Genomic DNA, 19,119 nt, shown 5'->3' on the forward strand with positions numbered 1-19,119 from the left:
ACAGAGTTATCTATTGTTGTTAAATCTGGGATGAGGACTATTTCGGTTTTTTTCATTTTCATTAGATTAAGATTCTTGAAATTACATGAAAATATTAAAAGTGATAACTAAATAAAGTACTTACTTGTGTTATTTGTGATTGTGTTCAACTTACTGAAAGTATGTACACAGTGGATGACATTCAAACATCAACACACTATCAACAGCTGCACCCTCTTGACATTGAATACATAATGAGATGCGACCTTGATTACTGCTGGCCTGGATGATCTGAACTTGCAACTGTACCTGTAAGAAAATATATGGCAGTGCATGAGCAAAAGTTTATGTGAAAATCAAACAACAAATCCGAATAAATTTAATCACCTATTAAATCTTGTTGTCATTGATGTCACTGTTATTGTACACTAATGCAGTATACAAGTGACTGTACAGTATATTACAGTACATAACATTAATCTATGTCTTAGATTATAAATTCCTGTTGCTGACACACATTTATGTCTTGAAGTTGAACTAAAGTTCTGATTAAGTGTGGAGAGAACATATACCCACTTGACTGTGTATACTGTACTGTGGTAAATGTCAAAACTAGTATTCCCAGGCCTAGTTCTTCAGTGATGTGAGGCAATTAATGGAGAGTTGAAATGAATGCGATCTGAGTATCTACATGATTAGTTGGATACCTTGCATAGTCCTGTTACAGACACTTATTAAAGAAGTTGCTTCATATTTTAAGATTCATTGTGATTCTTGGTAAAGTGTTGAAGAGATCTAATACCTCGATGCATAACCTCTTCAACCTCCTATTGAAATGGTGACGTCTGTATGATGCTTACAATATCCTGTTTCGTTTAAGGTTTATTTTTTATTCATCGGTAATGTTGATCAGTTTATACGGCACATGTTATTACACTGCTAGTCATATAAACAGTTTATTTAGCTAGTATAATACAGATATAAAGTGAGCAATGATAACAATATTGACATGGTTGAGTCTTTTGAGTGCTGGAGCTCTCTAGAAGGCAGGTGTGAGTGAAAAAAAGCAACAGAGTGTTTTATATGATACTCAGGAACATCTCTCGAGTCCTCCCATTAGTGTTCTTTTCTCTGCCGTCTGACAGTTTTTAATTTAATATCGTAATAAAAAACTTATCAAGAGTCTATGCTCCTGTAACTAACATACTCCCATGACTGAAAGGAAAACAAAGGAAGATTATTCTTAACACTAGCGCATGGCAGGGTCAGATCCTGGAGGGCGTTGGCAGTTGACCTTGGCTCTTGCATGTGTGTGGGTGGAAGTTGGATGACTCTTTTGGGCAGGTGCTGTTAGGGCTAAAGTTGTGATGTTGGGATTCTGAGAAGGAGGCTTTTATCATTGTTCACAAGATGTTGGAGTGCTTTAGCTGAAGTAAGATTCTGTGTTTGTTTGTTTCATGGTTTGGATATAATGGTTTTGACAGAGTAGAGAAAATAACTGGTTTAACAAATTAGATAAAACTACTGTGTAAATTATTTATTTATTATTTTTTAGTTATGATGATGCTTTCTGAAATTTAATTTTTAATACATCTTTTCATTAAACCAGTTTATTCCAATGGCTTAAGCTGTAAGTAATAAAGGAAGAAAAGTACTGTAATTATAAACCTTACAGCTTTTATCCCTAAGAGGTTGTTGTTTCAAGAAGGGCTATACAGTTAGGTAACAGTCAAGGACTGGGCAGGTTCACTCCTGGAGCTCAACTGACTAGTCTAGTCAAGGCAGACTACTAACCCCTTTGTGACTCAGGGCACCTTGTACATGATACAGGTATTGATAATACACACAGTATACTACAGTATTTTAATATTATTTTAGTAACTTATTGTTAAGGGATAAATTTAGTATTTTATTTTAGGTGATTTAATTGGTATATTTATTAAGGAATTCAATTGTAGGAACACTAACCCCTTCACTATGGGAACGCCACTTTCAATATTTTATTTGGGCAACACCAGACGATTTTATTCAGTTCAGAGGGGAGCCCGTACACTAATATGTTGTTACTGGGTTTAGTATTGTATGAAGTTTCCCATTTATCATGTTAAAAAAAGGTTAATAGTCATGTTAGATCAATTTTTTTTCAGGTTAAATTGGCAGTACTACTCTATCTGGTTATAAATTGATTTTATCTCAGAGACCAGCTATTAATTGATTAGGGGAATTTTTTTAATGTAATTGACTCTATGTGTCTCAAGCAGCTCTTATTATTACGGGTAATTTATTCTCCAAAAATAAAATTTCAGGTTTTATTTAGGTTATCTGAAGATTAACAAACCTAACATGAACTTTTGACTTATAGATATATTTGTTTAATGCATCATTTACCGAAACATTTTAGGGTCAGTTAGAAAACCAGAAACACATATTTGTTACTTTGACATTAAAGTAATTCCTCTCTCCATCTATCTATTACTTCTTCTACCTTCTACCTCTTAGTGTGGGGTGGATCATGAGGTATAGAACCATCAAAGAGGAAGGGGGACAGTTGTACAAGGCTAGTGTAGAAAGAGAGAGAGAAGTCTTATACAGGTAACAGTATCCCTCACTCAACAAATGTTATGGTGACTCATCTGTATAATGAAGGCAGTGTGTGTGTGTGCTTTATAAAGTGAGAGGTTATTGCCTTTATGATGACTGTGTTGTTGGTGGGTGTTGAGGCAGTGGTTCCAGTCTCCACCTGGTACCATTGTCTCATTTCTTGTTTGTAATGTTTGTTGTTGTTTTTTCCAATTTTTATGCAAAGCTGTTCTGTTTGGGGTATAGTGTTATATTAACTTAGTTTTTTCTCAAGAATCTGGTAACAGTTTACTTGAATTATGAACAAAAGTCTTTACTTGATGAATCTTTTCTGTTACATCATGAAAGTAAATCCCATAAGCCTATTGATTCTTTAGGGCCAGTGTAGATACAGCACACAGTAAACTAAGCTTTTAGTACCTAAGGAGGCAGTATAGCCAGCACTTGACTTCTTTCACTTCCCTAATTGTAAAGTTAGGTACCCATTTACAGCTGGGTGGAATTGAATTCTTTGGCACAGGAGGGGGGCACTGTATCCACCTGGCCCCCACCACTTGTATAATCCCATCTACATATACTTTACTGATGTATTAAAACTGCTAAATTGCTATACAAGTTAACATTCCAATAAAAAATAATTGTACAAACTCCACAACAGATTACCCGTCGAGAATCCCTGGCTTGGCTCGATGTTTGCCAGTTCTCAGGTTTTCTCCATTATTGGTGCTGGAATCAAAAGGTTTCAGACAAGTTCATGGGTTTGTTCAGTTTTTGTGCATTTGAACCTGTGTGATATTTCACCCTAATAATAATTGTAGTTAGATCATTATATGGCTCTCTTACTTATAAGCCACAAGTACAGTGCTGTCTTTAATGCCTCACATACCTTAAAGATATTGACTGTGCTACATTATGGCTTTTAAAGACACCTTTCCTTGTGCTCGGTGTGTTTACATTTGAAATTTCATAAATTTTATAGCAGTTCTAACTTTATTTTTATTGTCAGTTTTAGTTTTGAATACCGGTCAGATGTTAGTGTTTATATGCCTTAGATATATATTTTGAATCAACACATTTAAAACTGTCTTCCTTGTACTGTATATGAAGGCACAGTATTTTTACTTATTACTTAGGACACCTTACTCTGAAGGGATGGTCACAACATGGTAGCCTCCGAGTTCCCCTTACACTACATACCTCCTTCACCTTCCTTGATTCCCAATACCCTGTCCCCTCTCTTCTATGATTTAGTTACTAAGTCTGCCTCTAGTCAGTGCACTTATTCTATTGCCCTTGCACACCCTCTTAACTCTCCTCTCCTGTGTCCATCTCACATGCTCATACCATCTTGGCAAGTCTCTCTACACCCATCCTGCCTCTTCACATTCAACACGTACCTTTCATTCCATTCTAAACATATTATGAACAATGTAATATGCATTATTCCATTCATTCTGATCACCCCAGATGCAGCTCTCAGGTAACTTATCTGTAAAGCCTGAATACTTGTATTCTCTGTTAGCCGGAATAATTGGTGCAGAGCCGTTTTGGGATTGAGAGATTTTTGGGTATGGAGATGAATTTTTTCATCCCCGGTATGGTACAGGGGAAAATTTTTTGATAGTCTAAACGACGTATCTCACATGCACATACACAGAGCTGTATTTATTTATGCAAATACCACTGTACATGTACAGTGCAAACATATTATAAATAAACAAAATATTGTACTGTACAGTATTCACCAGCAGATGCTGTTGTCTTGAGCTTGTGGTATAGGCAGGCCAAATGGTGATACAAGATGGCCTGTAACAGGTGTTACTAACTATCACTCTTCTCCCTCCATCAAGGACAGATTGTACACACATTGTATGCTGTACATACACCCTCTACAGTCTACACACTGGCCTACAGTAAATATACAGTACACTGTCCACTGCTATGTACTGTACTGTACATATGGTATTTCACACTTACTAAAGGTACAGTACTGTATACCTAACTGTAATCACTTTTTACATCTTAACACTGTTTTCACGGTATTCTTGGCTGATTATATCCTGATACAATAATGTTCAGTACTGCACAATACAGATCATATGCAAAAACAGCAGTGAACAAACAACCAAGCTTGTACAGTGGCAGCAGACAATGACCTAAGAATGTCATGATGGAGTTTGAGGAGATAGACTATGAGATACATCAGCCAGTCACATCACAGTAGTAGCCAATCATAGCTCACAAGCACTTTGAACCTACCCGCCCACACATCCCTGCATTGGAAACATGATGCGATCTCTCAGAAATTCGTTACCATGCCTAGAATGGGGAGACTTTCTCGGAATTTTCTGAAACGCTAAAAAAAATTCTTGCTATTGGAGAGTTCTGGAGATAGAAGGTTCCGGCTAATGGATACAGAATTACTGTATAGCATTTTGCTGTATTCCAAGTTATGTATTACATGTACTGTACTGCCTTCAGTTAAGGTATGAATTATTGTACTATCTTTCTTTGGCATATAAATAAAAACATTTGATTTTATACCTTTCAGTTGTGTGGACTTTACACGACTTTCTATGTTATTTCTTGTTTGTGTTGCCAGATGGTTTATTTGAAGGTTGTTTGGTTGTCTTCATACAGTAGTTCTTCCCTAAGGAGCTGTAGTGTGTTAGTAGGATGATTTATTTGTGGATTCTTTAAGCATCATAAGAATACAGTCAACAAGGATAAACAGAAATTGAATCATATGTATATACGAGTAACAATACTATATAATCGGTATACCTGCATAGATATACGTACTGTGTATACAGTGATATCTCCGTCAGCCGGAACAATTGGTGCAGAGCACTAACGGGAATGAGAGATTTCTGAGTAAAGATACGATTCTCTCAAAGCTGGAAAAAACTCCCACATCCCTGGAATTTTCCAGGTATTGGGAAAATTTTCTCAGAATTTTCCGAGAAAATTTCAATCCCGGCTATCGGAGAGTTCCAAGGTTGAGGGATTCCAGCTAATCGAGATATTACTGTATAGTATTACTTAAACTAGTGAAAAATATATATTGTACTGTACAGTTTATGCTCAACTATATTGTACTGTACAGTTTATGCTCAACTATATTGTACTGTACAGTTTATGCTCAACAAGAAAAGAAGTTTGTGTCTTGGTTAAGTTAGATGTTCCTTAAATGAGAATGTGTTATCATCTCCCAAACACGTTCCCTCTTCTTTCCCTAACATATTGTGTTCATTTTCATCCTTCACCTTATATACAGTACACTATGTGGCTGCTAGCTACTGTACTGTCATCATTTATGGTAACACTCTAAGGGTCACTTGTTAATAAAATGAAGTTAAATAAGAAACACCATTTTTATACAATACTGTACTGTACTACTCGTTAACCACTTGCGTGGTCGGTCACTTCTGTTACACACTGTAAAATGGAAAATTTTCTCAATATGGAGTATAGGAAAATGGTACAGTACCATAGTAATTTAGGGTAGCCACGAAATAAAAAATACGGTAATTACAAAATAACACGAGACTACTGCACTGTACGTATTTAACTATTCAAATTGAATGAATCTTCATTTTCCTCAATTTGATTATATTTAATTTACTTTTCCCTGGTTCAAATACCAGATAACTCTGAAACTATCTGTGTGTTGTGGGAAGATAAGCAAAAGGTACTATTGTCGTTCACAAACTAGTAAGGAGGTAATGTGATAAGAGACCAGCTCGGGCCAACAATTTATGGAAGGCTGAAATATTTCTGCTGTTATGGCCTTATCATTATACGTATACTAATACTGTATACAGTAGTTTTTAAGTTGGTTGTTTTTATAACATATATAGTATACTGTATCCACAAAACAATTATTGTATAGACAATGGCATATTACCCAATAGGGGTATTATGTTATTTTTACTACTGTGTTGTATTTTGAAAATATGTAACAAATAGCAATCAAGTTTTTTAGTACAGTGGTCCCTCGGTTAACGAGATTTCGGTTAACGAGATTTCGGTTTACGAGTTACCTTCCATAAGATTCTTAACTTCGGTTAACGAGCAATCCCTCGATTAACGAGTTTCTTACGAGCCGACCTGAACATGTTTTCGCTTGCATTTGGCGGTCCACCAGCTGTAGTATTAGTCCGCCAATACAGTAATCGGTTCTAGGGCTTAAATTCCTTACCATTTTAGCAAATATCAAGAAGTTTATACTATTCAATAATTTTAATATTAAATTTTTTAGTCATTTTAACAATTATTGAACCTAATTGAAGGTAATGAAACTAGTTTTATGCGCACCATCCAGCCTCTCAACACACCATACAGGCGTCAGTCTTTGTGTCTTTTCAGTGGAGGTAACATCTTGCTTGAGACTCTCTTCAGCTAAACGCTTTTTTCTGTGTTTACAAGCAAATTATTGGTCATTTTGAAATTTATTTTACATATTGACAATATATAATGCAGTGCAGTGTTGATTTAAAGAAAATAATCTTGAATTACACCAAGAGAACTAAAATTTTATGGGTGAAATGGCACCATGGGGTGACTTCTCTTCCTCCCCAATGCCTTCTCTTCTCCCTTCTCCACCCCCATTCTAATTCCCATCATCATCATCATCATCATCCAGGAGCCTTCTACATACACACCTCAAAGTAAGTGTACTTTTCTACCTTTTTTGTTGACTTTAGTCAATTTTCGGTGAGCTGGAACCAATTACCCAAAAACCCATTGAAACAATGGTTTCGGTTAACGAGCAACCTTCTGGAACGGATTGTGCTCGTTAACCGAGGGACCACTGTACAGTATTGTACTAGAGGGTCTTGATCCACCACTGTGTCTGGATGGTATGTAGTGTCTTATGTAGATCTCTTTAGAGGAAAATAAGTAAAAATGCTTTTAACATGTATGTCTTAAGTAATGGCAGTTTTAACCTACTAATAATAATGGCAGGTTTGAAGCATTACAGTACTATAGTGTATTTCAATTAGGTTAATGGTTTGCTGTAGCTAAAAGGCAACAAGTTTTTCCACTTCTTAGTCACTATTTCTTTGACAGGTATTTAAATCTTCTCTTTGTTTTGCCAGGCAGCGGACTGTAAGTGGTTCCTCTCCAGTCCACAACTTCATCTTCCCTGGGGTTGCTGCGTCCCCGCCCAAATTTATGTCACTAGAAGAAGTGATGAAAGCAGCCAAGGGTGTCAGTAATATGGTGTTGGCTCATGAGATAGCAGTTGATAAGAACTTCAAGTTGGAGAAGTTTGACCCTCCTGACAACAGTGTTGAGAAACAGGTTATATATTTTTTCACTCATACTGTACTAGTGTTCATGTTGAGACAACTCTCACCTTTGTTAAACATTGTTCTCCATGTGCATGAAAATGGTGACTGTTTATTTTTGTGGTAGCTAAACCAAATTAAATTTTTTTTGCAAATGTTAGATGCATAACTATACTATTTTATGCATATTCATATTATTTGACAAATATTGTGAGAGATACATTTTTAAATCTAATGGGTTCCAATAAAGATGAATTCTTTCTTTCAAAAGAGTTGCTTTTCAAGTGTAATCAGTTTGAAGTTATCATTTTATATTAAGCCAATCTTATGTAATTTACCCAAAAGCTGCTAATTTATGGTATGTTCTGATTAACATAGGTGAGGGATATAATGCACAAAGCCTTCTGGGACCAACTGGCTGATCAGCTGAGTCAAGACCCACAATGCTATGACCAAGCATTAGTTTTGCTGCAAGAGGTACGAGAGAACTTGTTGGACATCACTCTTCCCCATCACACACGCTTACGGCAGGAAATTACAGACACCTTGGATGTGGAACTGATCAAACAACAGACAGAGCATGGGATCCTAGATTTTGGCCAGTAAGTAGAAGTTTTTATAGTTTCCTTTCAAATATGTGAAGTTTAAAACCAAAGTCTATACAATGGTATTTAATTAAGTTTAGGATTTTAGTTATTACAGTCATTATAGAGACTGAGTGGTGATAAGTAAGAAAATGGCTGATTATGAAGTAAGATTCATAGAAGAACTTGGTTTTGTTGACTGAAATTCAACCTTTAGTGTTTTGGTAGATACGATTGATGGAAAAACTGGTTTACTGTACTTCGTTTATGACTCCGAAAAAATATATATTTAAACTGGAGAAATTATGTGAAATGAATGACTCAGTGACAGCATTAAAAAAAATGTATAAAGAATGTTTGACTGGCTGCATGAGTAGTGATAGAATTGAAGAATGTGTATAGTGAATGTTTGACTGTATATAGGAGTGGGAAAAGAATTAAAGAGAATGATTATAGCCTTTGGTTAAGTTATCTCAATAGAAGAGTAAATTTTAAGACCTGATAAGAGAGAAGCATCATTGAATGTTTACAAGAGATATTGCTGCAGGAAATATGAATGCAGGGACTACTACTGTACTTTCCCTTCCCCTCCAGGTACTCCCAATATGTGCTGTCTATTATGGCTCGGCTCTGTGCTCCCATTAGAGATGAAACCATTCGAAATATGATGAAAGAGAGAGATGTAGTGGGAGTGTTCCGAGGGGTGATGGAGACCCTAGACCTGATGCGACTTGATATGGCTAACTTCACTATACAACAGATTAGGCCTCATATTATTGCTCAGGTAAACATTTATAAAGTATTAAGATCTACTTTAATAACTGGCAAGTATCTTTAATTTGTACCTATACATTGTTTTATAAATAATGTTTGTGTTTTAATTATTTGTATTTTTTTTTAATGTTCTTATTCTTTATATAGAGTGTAGAGCCAATACTGTACTACCATTCAGCAGAACTTGATTACGTGTAAAAGGTACTGTGGTTTAAAATACAGAGGTTATCATAATTTAAATACAGAGGTTATCTTAATTTAAATAGAGGTTATCTTAATTTCCTAGTTACGGTGTCTATGTAACAGTCCTTATTTGTATTTTCAGAGTGTAACCTATGAGAAGAAAAAGTTTGCAGAGTTTCTGAAGACACAGAATGATGGTTTAGAATTAACAAGAGAGTGGCTGATTAACCACATCAAACCTGAAGACCTGAGTGTATCTGATGATAATGCCATGAGAGGGGTAGTGAATTCAGTTATTACCCGCTCATACTTGGAACTCCTCTCTTGGCCTGATGACAAACTAATGCCAGAGGTAAGGTTTGAAATACTGAGATTCTTCATACATTAACAGGGGGTGAAATAGTTAATAAGAAATGAATAGTTGGATTTGCTTTGTAGTGGTGAACAGATCACACACCCTGCTAAGTAATTATAGTAAGAAATCTCTCCGTTAGCCGGAATAATTTGTGCAGAGTCGTTCCGGGTTTTAGAAATTTTCTGGTATTGACACCAATTTTCTCATCCCGTAAAAAATTGCACATCCACAGAATGTTTCCTCGTCAGACTGCAATCGGACAGACACAGAGCAGTATTTGTTTATGGAAACACAACTGTACACATACAATATATTGTAAATAATCAAAATACACAACTACTGTATACGCCAGCAGATGCTGTCATCTTGAGCTTGTGATACTGTACAGGCAGGCCAAATGATGATAGGGGATGGCCTGTTTTATCCTGTACCATATACTGTCGCAGCTGGTGCTAACAGTCACTCTCCTTTCCCTCCATGAAGGAGGGATTGTACACACACTGTATACTGTACACACTAGCCTACAGTAGGCATATACTGTCCACTCTGCCACGTACAGTACAGTACTGTACTGCACAACACAGATCGCCTGCAAAAACAGCAGTGAGTGAGTGTAAAAGCTTGGACAATAGCAGTACACAATAAACTGAGTTTCATGATGTTAGAGTTTGAGATGCATCAGCCAATCATAGTCATCCTATGCACTCACATAACAGTACGGTATACGTAGTAGCCAATTGTAGCTCAGGAGCACTCCGAGACTACCCACCCATGATGGTGCAGAGTGTAATCTCTCGGAAATTCGTTTGAATGCCCAGAAAGGAGAGATTTTCCCTGGAATTTCACAGCATGCTAAGAACAAAAATCCAGGTATAGTAATGAAGAGTTCCGGGGATCCAAAATTCCGGCTAACGGAGAGATTACTGATACAGCAAATGTGCTTTACAGGAGAGGTTATCTGTTGCAAAATAGCATTCAGTGCTGATTATTTTTACCAGTGAATAAGTATTACAGTTCAACAGATTGGTGGTAATATTATTTGTTAATATGCTTGGCTTTTTTTTTTTTAGGTAAATGACATGGAAATGAATACAATTAAATGTATTGAGAATCTATATTTTTTTTCCTGTCAGACTGTTGTGCTGGATGGAAGCAGAATACTAGAGTTACGAGATTGTCTGAGTCAAGTGTGTATCCTTGGCTCCATGATACTCGTTACTCTATCATCTGTGGGTCCCATGATCACCCAGCCTGATGCCTTCAAACCCAAGCTCAAGCGTAATCTGTGTATTATCCTCGACCCAGCAGTAACTGACAAGTGAGTGACCCACAGAAAGGTGTTTGACTTCCATTTCTCTTTTATGTATCTAATAAACCAAATCTAAAACCCATGAACTTCTGAACAACAGGTTTACCCATTTTATGCATCATCTCCCAACATGTACAGGATGTAATTTATGAAGAGGTGTTATTGTGAGGATCCATCATTGTCAGTGTTCTTAACATTTTTTATAAGCTTAATTTAACCCATGCGCTAGTGGTAGTTTATTCTGTCATGCAAACTGTCAAGCAAGAATATAAAGCAAGCATAATAAGCCTTAAATAAGTAATGTAAAGCATAAATTGAGACTGGTATTTACCTGTGTTGAGGATGGTAGAGATGGTCTTGGGTGGCAAGTTCAAGCGTCTACCATTCTTTGCTGGTTCATCACCACTCTTATTATGTCTTGTTACACCTTATCACATCACATCAAGTTGCCCAGCACAGGAGGAACTATCACTGGGGCATTTAGGCATGATTGAGTAACACACTAAGTCGGAAATAATGGAAAAACACCAAGTCAGAGACACATGGTAAGTGTAAACAAGAGCACAGATGGTTCCTATCCCGATCGTTGGATCTCCGGGGTATCAACAGAACTTGCGGAGTATTTCCCCTATATGTAATCGTCGGTTATGCGAAACGGCGGTTAACGAGATGTAAAATCAGTGCAAACTTTCATGAGCTGTGAACCCCTGAATTACAGACAATACACTGTTCACTCCACGCTTGTAACAGGGCCAATCAAAGGAAGCTCATGATCGGTCAAGTCACGTTAGGTGAAATAACACCAAACGCCACTAATTATTAGAAGAAAAATTGGTTTGGCTTATATATACATTATCAACTTGTTTCACATGTTAATTGTTACTTCCCTAGCTTTGGATATCATTCAAGCTCAACACTTCATTGTTAATATTACTTACAGTTAATGCACATAGAACTTATAATTCCAGAAGCTGATATGCTATGGAGACTTGGAGGACTACAAAAGTAATTTGCTAACTTACACTAACATTGTGGGTTGACTTATTTACAAGGTTGTTAAATATTTTCAGGGAGACGATGGCACTGATGGAAAACTTAGCTGAACAGATAGTTAAGGAAGTGGATGATCACTTTACAGAGAATGAGAAGCCTCCATTGCCAGCATCTGCTAAGACTGCTCTGAAATCTCAAGTTTTGGAGATCAAGAACCCAGATCATCGCATCAGAACACTGATTAGTAAGTCTTAAATTTGATGACCAGTGTAGTGTTAATAAATTGATTTCCAGTATTTTGTTTAGGCAGTATTACATAACAATCTATGAGGTATATGAGACAAGCTGTCAGTTTTTTTTTATTTATTTTTTTTTAAATATTTAACAGAAGCTCTTGATATTCTTATGTGTCATTTATCATTACAAAGTCACTAATACCTTACTGGTAGCACAGTGGTTGAGTGGATACAGTGTTCCTCTCCTGTTCTAAAAGTTACTGGTTCATACCTCGGGCATACTTGGTTGACCCAGCTGTTAACGGGTGCCTAATTTTACAATTGGGAAAGTGAAGGCAATTGAGTGCTCTGCTGGCCACACTGCAATGCCATTAATAGGTTATTAGTGTATGGAATTCATTTTTACTTTAAGGCGAGACCAAGTTCTGCCTGGTGACGTGTTATCCAGGTACTTGTGTGCTAAGTATTGTACTGTATAAGCTTATTGATTTTCTTACCTTTCCTCTTACAGTGAAACGATCAATGGAATTCATTGGAATTCTTATGAGCTCAACTACTGCTAGACCTGTGCAGATTCCTCCAGGTCTCTCAACCCTACAAGAAGAGCTGGCTCACATTTGTGGGACATTGTTACGACTTGTCACACACAACAGATCTGTCTTTGGCGAGTATTATGCAGATATCGTAAGTAATCATATTAAGGAACAAAGGGAAAACGCTGAAAGTGAAAAGAAAATAGAATTTGAACAGGCAGAAAGTAGTACTGTGGTTGCCACTGAATCTGATAAGTGAAACCCAAAATGAAAAGTAATTTATTATTAACAAATACCTGTGAAGGCCTATTACTGGAGAAGCACATTAATAATATTATTACTCAAATGATAACTTTCAATGAAAAGTTGGTTTGGTTTAGTGTAAGGGTGTAAATATATGATTTAAAAAGTGAGATTTGAATGCCAGGAGAGAACTGAGGATTAAAGGTGAAATAGAATCAGGCTGCGGGTAAAAATCAGGCACCTTGACCTAAAATGATGCGTGTGTGTGTGTATATATATATATATGCAAGTAAATCACTGTAGGTGCGCGTGATCTAGGTATATGCTGATAACCACAAGGAAAGAAGAAAACACGAAGTTCCCAAGAGCTTTCGTGTAATTCACATCTTCAGGGGTGAGTACAGACTAAAGAGAAATATAAACCAAGGTGTATATATACAGAGGGTGAGACCAGGTCCACAGTGGTCAGGTATTAGGTAATGACCCTACTAATTCCTTGCAAGGAATGTAATATGTTTTACTTAGGCCAGACAGGTAAAGATCTTGCAACTAGAATTAAACAATACAAATACAGTGTTAGGACAGGCCAGGAATCCAATGCTCTGTTTGTTCATTTGAGAGATAACAAGCATTACATTGACTGGGATAATGCCTCCTCAATATTACCATGTAATTCAGTTGATAGTAGGAACATCATAGAATCTAGTCTTATTAAACATACCGAAGCATTCAACATGAATTTGAGTAACGGCATGTACAAGCTGGACAATTTTGGAATTAAGAAGATTTGTAACCAGGTGAGAAGGTCGGGTCACCTGACCATCTGACCTGACCACCAACCGTTGTGTGCTATTTAAAGATTAGTAGGGTCATTACCTAATACCTGACCATTGTGGACCTGGTCTCACCCTCCTCTGTATATATACACCTTGGTTTGTATTTCTCTTTAGTCTGTACTCACCCCTGAAGATGTGAATTACACGAAAGCACTTGGGAACTTGGTGTTTTCTTCTTTCCTTGTGGTTATCAGCATGGTTACTGAAGTACAAGATAGAATGCACTTACCATAATGATTTATACATACACCTTTTCCAGTTAGCATCATAGATGTTTCCAGTATCTCATTCTCCTAAGCATTTAATGACAACCCTGTGATGAATAATATTTATTCCTGTGCACATTTGTCTAATTGGTCTCTTATACTACTGGTAAGAAATAATTGAACCAGGCATTGTCTGTTTGTAACAAGATAATGAGTGTTGATTTGGTTCAAGACAATGAAGTTAATATAAATTCTCAGTAACAACATAGATCTAGTTGGATAACATATGTTTTAACTCTCTTGAAAAGTTACACTTTCATGGGGAAGAGGATATAGAACTATTACTGGTATATCAAGTTACAAACATTAAAGTTTTAAGTTAAAATGTTATCTGGATAAACTAAAGAGTAATAGGATGTACTGTGCCCAAACACTGGCCAATATATTGAATATGTTTATAGTGTGTTCACTCGCAGCTTACAATGGAGGCCTATAGGGTCAATTTGTAGGAACAGCTGATTGTTTGGAGGATGGACACTCGAAGAGCCACTACAGTTTGTCAGAATTTAACCATCATATTTATATTTTATTATTTTAAGGGATAATAACCTTTATGTGTTGATCTCTGATAATTTCCGCTCTTGGGGAAGCAAAAGTCAGCGTGTAAAACTTTGTGGTAGTAAAAATTTCATAAACGAAACGCATACATGATGAACAAGTTTAGCTAAGTAAACGCCTCCTCACGACTTGTCACACAGCGCAGCAAAGGATGTCCCTTTAATTTTGTATTTTTTCCCTTATTACCATAGCAGAGATCAACAAAAAAAAATTCCCCCAAAAACATCATAATATAAACACGTTATATTAAATACTGAAAAACTGTAGTGACTCTTCACAGGACCGTCTGCCAACCAATCAGCTGCTTTGCTACAAACTGACCCTCGGCCTCAGTTGCAAGGTTCAAGTTGGATAGACTATAGTTATGTATGAATATAACAGTACAGTAGGACAAGTGGTTTGATTTTTTTCTTACTCCTTAGTAAAAACGATTTTACTAATAATGGTGATAATTTAATATTTATCGTTTTACAAGTGTTTGAATATTATATTGCAAAATCAGTACTTCAAGTCATCACAAGATTAAGAATTTTTTCAAACAAAAATGCCTGTCCTTATTAGTACAGTGGAGTTGCAATAATTCACTGGTTAGGTACCAGAAGACATAGTGAATTATCAAATCACAAATTAGAGTTTAATTGATTTAAATGGAAATAATCATTTAGGTTCCAGAGGCCAAAAATACACACTTTATCTTAGGTGTGAGAAGTTGCTTTCTTTTTAAATATTCAAAGCTAAAAATATTGAAAGTTTCTTGTAAGTAAAGTACTTTCAGGAGTACTTGTGTGTTCAGACTTGATATCAAGCACCTGAACTGGGTTTTTTTTCACTGTACTTTACATATCTGAACTACAGCTGCTACATATCAGTAGTATGGGTGGCAATAAGTGTATCGAGCAATTCTAAGCAAATATTTACTTCTCTGATATAGTTAAATGAACCTAAAAGCATTTTTATATATAAGTAACAGCAAATTCAGAGTAGCTTGGCTCTGAGAGTTCTCTACCAGTGCATTAGAAAATTTATACATTTAATGTCGAATTCTTATTTTTTTAACCCTTAAAGCCCAGGTGACGTTCTTAATTTTCGCGGCATATTTTGAATGGCCAGGAAGACGAAATATTTTGTATGGGATATTTATTGGCAAATAAACTCACACGTAATCTTTGTCTCGAGTCTAGTGACCCGCCAGTTATAATGATGGATGCACGTCCTTCATCGTTTCGTGACCCACCTCGCTCCTCCACACCCAATCGAAGGCATTTGCTCGACAGTACCGCTATTCATCAAGATTTGCTTGATTTGAGGGGCAGTGAAATACAATACTGTAGTATCAGGTGATGGGGAGGAAACAGAGCCAGATGATTTCAAGTTTGTTGAGGCGGTCAGCGGTGAGGACAATGGTGCTCACTCCCCCTTCCCACCCTCTCAGTGAGGCCGTGGACATAAGAGGACCACGTGCAAGCCAGCCACAACAGTACACATAGAGTGACAGCACTAATTTTATGCCTGAAATACCAGTTTTCTAATGTGGATTTAAACAAGTATACTCTTTGCCAAAATATGCCTGTGTGGGGAGTCCGATGGGTCTTACGTTGCCTGGGTTATAAGGATTAAAGTACTGTACTGTAGTAACCTTAACAAATGTTTGTAGCTTAAAAGAGCAAGTCTTAGCAGCTGACCTCATGAGCAGTGTGTTCAACTCTGATGAACTGTAGATACATAATTGGTTCCTATTGGTTAATTAAACATCACTAAGGAAAACTTATAAAAGGACACATTATTGTAATTCATTGTTTGTATCTTTGGTCTCCTCAAGAATGTGTCTATTCTTTCATAACTAAAGAGTGCTTAACTGTGAACTAAAATATTCAACCCCTCTTTTTTTAGTTTATTAATTCTTTTTCTTGCAATGAACAGACTGTTAGAGAAGTACGAGTTGAAAGTAACTGTTAGGAATTGCTACCACAATGAATGGCGATAGAAATATAGTGTTTAAGAATTAGAAAACAATTGTATAGTACTGTATTTTTATATTCTTACTGTGAGTGTTCCTACCCATGTAATGGATGGCATACTTAATTGCAATATTTTTGGGTGGATGAGTCCTATGCACCATTAACTCTAATGTTAGTTCTGCAGGGAAACACTTGTTAACTAACATTGTATGTCTTTCATTTGTACTGATTACCACATATACAGTAAAATAACCATAATTAGTATCCCTCTATTTCCAAATCACTCATAATTCATAATGTTTTGCTGTTACAAAATACATATGAAAGAATTATGAGAGACCTCCCGTCTCAGTGCAAACAAAGTACAGGTACTATACTGTACGTGTCATGGAGTGCACATCTACGGACTACCGCTCAAGCTTTTTTCCACTTGATTTACCATCGTGTCTGATAACCATGAACCAAGCATCTAAATCTGGTATAGAGGTTCTGTACTTAGAAACATTAAAATTTTGCTTGGGGCAAATAACGGAGAAGGTGTCCCTCATTCATAATATCTCATAAGGGCTAGAGCCCCTGTCAAATTATGGGAGTTTTACTGTATGACCACACATTGGTGTGTGATACATCTGTAACAGTACTTTTTAAGCATGACATAACCATGTACCGGGGTATTTTGTATGAGTTATGGTTATATTAAATATTTAAATGTATCTTATACATAGTGTTACTGGGTAAAGTTGTTAACTTAGGCTTTTCAAGTCAGTGCATTTCAGGAGTGTGGGTCAGTATGTAATCATTACAATTAGAGGTTTACTTAGAGTAGAATCAAGGAAATGGCTTGTGCAGGATTTTTTAATCACTGGCAAATTTTATTAAAAACTGTAAAATTAACCAGGAGTGCCTATAACTGGCATGTGTGTTCATGTTATATTGCATAGACATAGCCCTTATAATTTATTGTACTACATAATAGCTCTTCACAGAAGAGAGGCATTTGTATATTAATGATGATGTTTGTATGAAGCTACTATACTGTATGTAGTATATCAACAATCTATCCTAGTCACTATTGCATGTGGAGTGAATTCTCGTAAATATTGGAACTTAAGGTTCTGTAAAAGAAAAGGGGTAATTGTACGTGGGTGGAACCAGAAGATTTGTTGATCTGCTATACAAATCAATATGAGAAGCAATAGAGGTCTTTCATGTATCACATTTGCACCTCTTTTATGTGAATTCTGTTCACAGGTAAATGCAGCCATACTTACTGCACTTAACTTTCATGTGTATAAAAATTATTAACCATAACTTTAGCTGTATGATTTACAAGATATGTAATTCATGAAGCTCTGGGATCCACTACTTTAGCTTTAAATCTCATTTTAATACACCAGCCAAAGATTCATTTTGTCAGTCATGACTACAATACTTTTCTAAAACAACCAGATAAGCTAAATTTATTATACAAGGAAACGTGTTTTATAGCGTCATGCATTCCAGAAAAAAATTGGAGGAAGTGAAGGGCAGTTTGCTATTTCCTAAAATATTTATTTGTGTTGCAAAGCATAAACTTATGTTTGTGGACACACATTAACGCTGTTACACAAGAATTTGAGGTCTATATTATCACCAATTTATACAGATTTATTAATTAAGTTGAGTCATTAATTGCTGCATAGTTTTAAATTTTTAATATTGTAATATACAGTACTGTACAGTATTACGTACTGTATATGTACTATATATGTGTGTGTGTGTGTACTTAATCTTTGAAGTGCTTCAAAACACTGCAGTTTATAAGTAAGGGTTGTTAATAAGAATTTTGTGAACACGCACAAATATTTATGGAAGTAGCTATGCCCCTTAGAGATCTCAAATTACCTGGATAAAGATCTTAGAAATGTTAAACAAGTACGGTATAGTAACTACGAAGTTCAGTTACTGCCGACTCTAAGAAGAAGAATTATTTTTGGTTTCCACAATCCAAAGTTTTTTGATGCAACATAGTAAAGTTTTTGTAAAATACATTTTCATATTCATCTCTTTCATATCACAACCTACTGTACTGTACTGTCTAACTATGGTACATATACAGTAGCTAAAACAACTATCTGTGCATACTTTGTGAAAAACAATATGAGACCATGGACGATAAATTTTGGTATATGAGAGCTGTCACTAGTCACATAAAATTTTGGAGCATATCGACCCCCACCTGCACAGATAGTTGGTTTAGCTACCGTACATCAAACACAACTATGTATTTATACTACAGTATTGGTTTGTAGTGAAGAAAGGGTAAAAGAAATAATCAAGTGTCAAGCAAAATGTAATTGCACGAAGAAAATACTTTACCATCATACCTATCCTTAACCTCTTAAATATGGGGATGTCATTTTTAAGATTTTATTTGGCTAATGCCATTAGATATTATT

The 19,119-nt window shown here is 36.1% G+C and overlaps 2 protein-coding genes across 11 annotated transcripts in view; one reads left to right on the top strand and one right to left on the bottom strand.

Annotated features, from left to right (window-relative positions):
• Positions 1 to 13,425, top strand: part of LOC121856848 (T-complex protein 11-like protein 1) — a 35,679-nt gene extending 22,254 nt beyond the window's left edge. For both annotated transcript variants that reach the window (XM_042352605.1, XM_042352604.1), the window contains exons 3-9: positions 7,662 to 7,866; positions 8,232 to 8,455; positions 9,032 to 9,221; positions 9,537 to 9,746; positions 10,883 to 11,067; positions 12,129 to 12,295; positions 12,799 to 13,425. In XM_042352605.1, the coding sequence (XP_042208539.1) occupies positions 7,662 to 7,866; positions 8,232 to 8,455; positions 9,032 to 9,221; positions 9,537 to 9,746; positions 10,883 to 11,067; positions 12,129 to 12,295; positions 12,799 to 13,079 (1,462 nt within the window). In that variant the 3' untranslated portion in view covers positions 13,080 to 13,425. The remainder of the gene's footprint in view (positions 1 to 7,661; positions 7,867 to 8,231; positions 8,456 to 9,031; positions 9,222 to 9,536; positions 9,747 to 10,882; positions 11,068 to 12,128; positions 12,296 to 12,798) is intronic.
• LOC121856846 overlaps positions 1 to 19,119 on the bottom strand; it is a 94,890-nt gene that overhangs the window by 60,398 nt on the left and 15,373 nt on the right. For all 9 annotated transcript variants that reach the window (XM_042352592.1, XM_042352603.1, XM_042352599.1 and 6 more), the window contains exon 3: positions 125 to 288. The gene's annotated coding sequence lies outside the window, so the exon portion shown is untranslated. The remainder of the gene's footprint in view (positions 1 to 124; positions 289 to 19,119) is intronic.

The sequence above is a fragment of the Homarus americanus genome, unplaced genomic scaffold, assembly GCF_018991925.1.
Source record: "Homarus americanus isolate GMGI-L3 unplaced genomic scaffold, GMGI_Hamer_2.0 scaffold22846, whole genome shotgun sequence".
Taxonomy (NCBI): Eukaryota; Metazoa; Arthropoda; class Malacostraca; order Decapoda; family Nephropidae; genus Homarus; species Homarus americanus.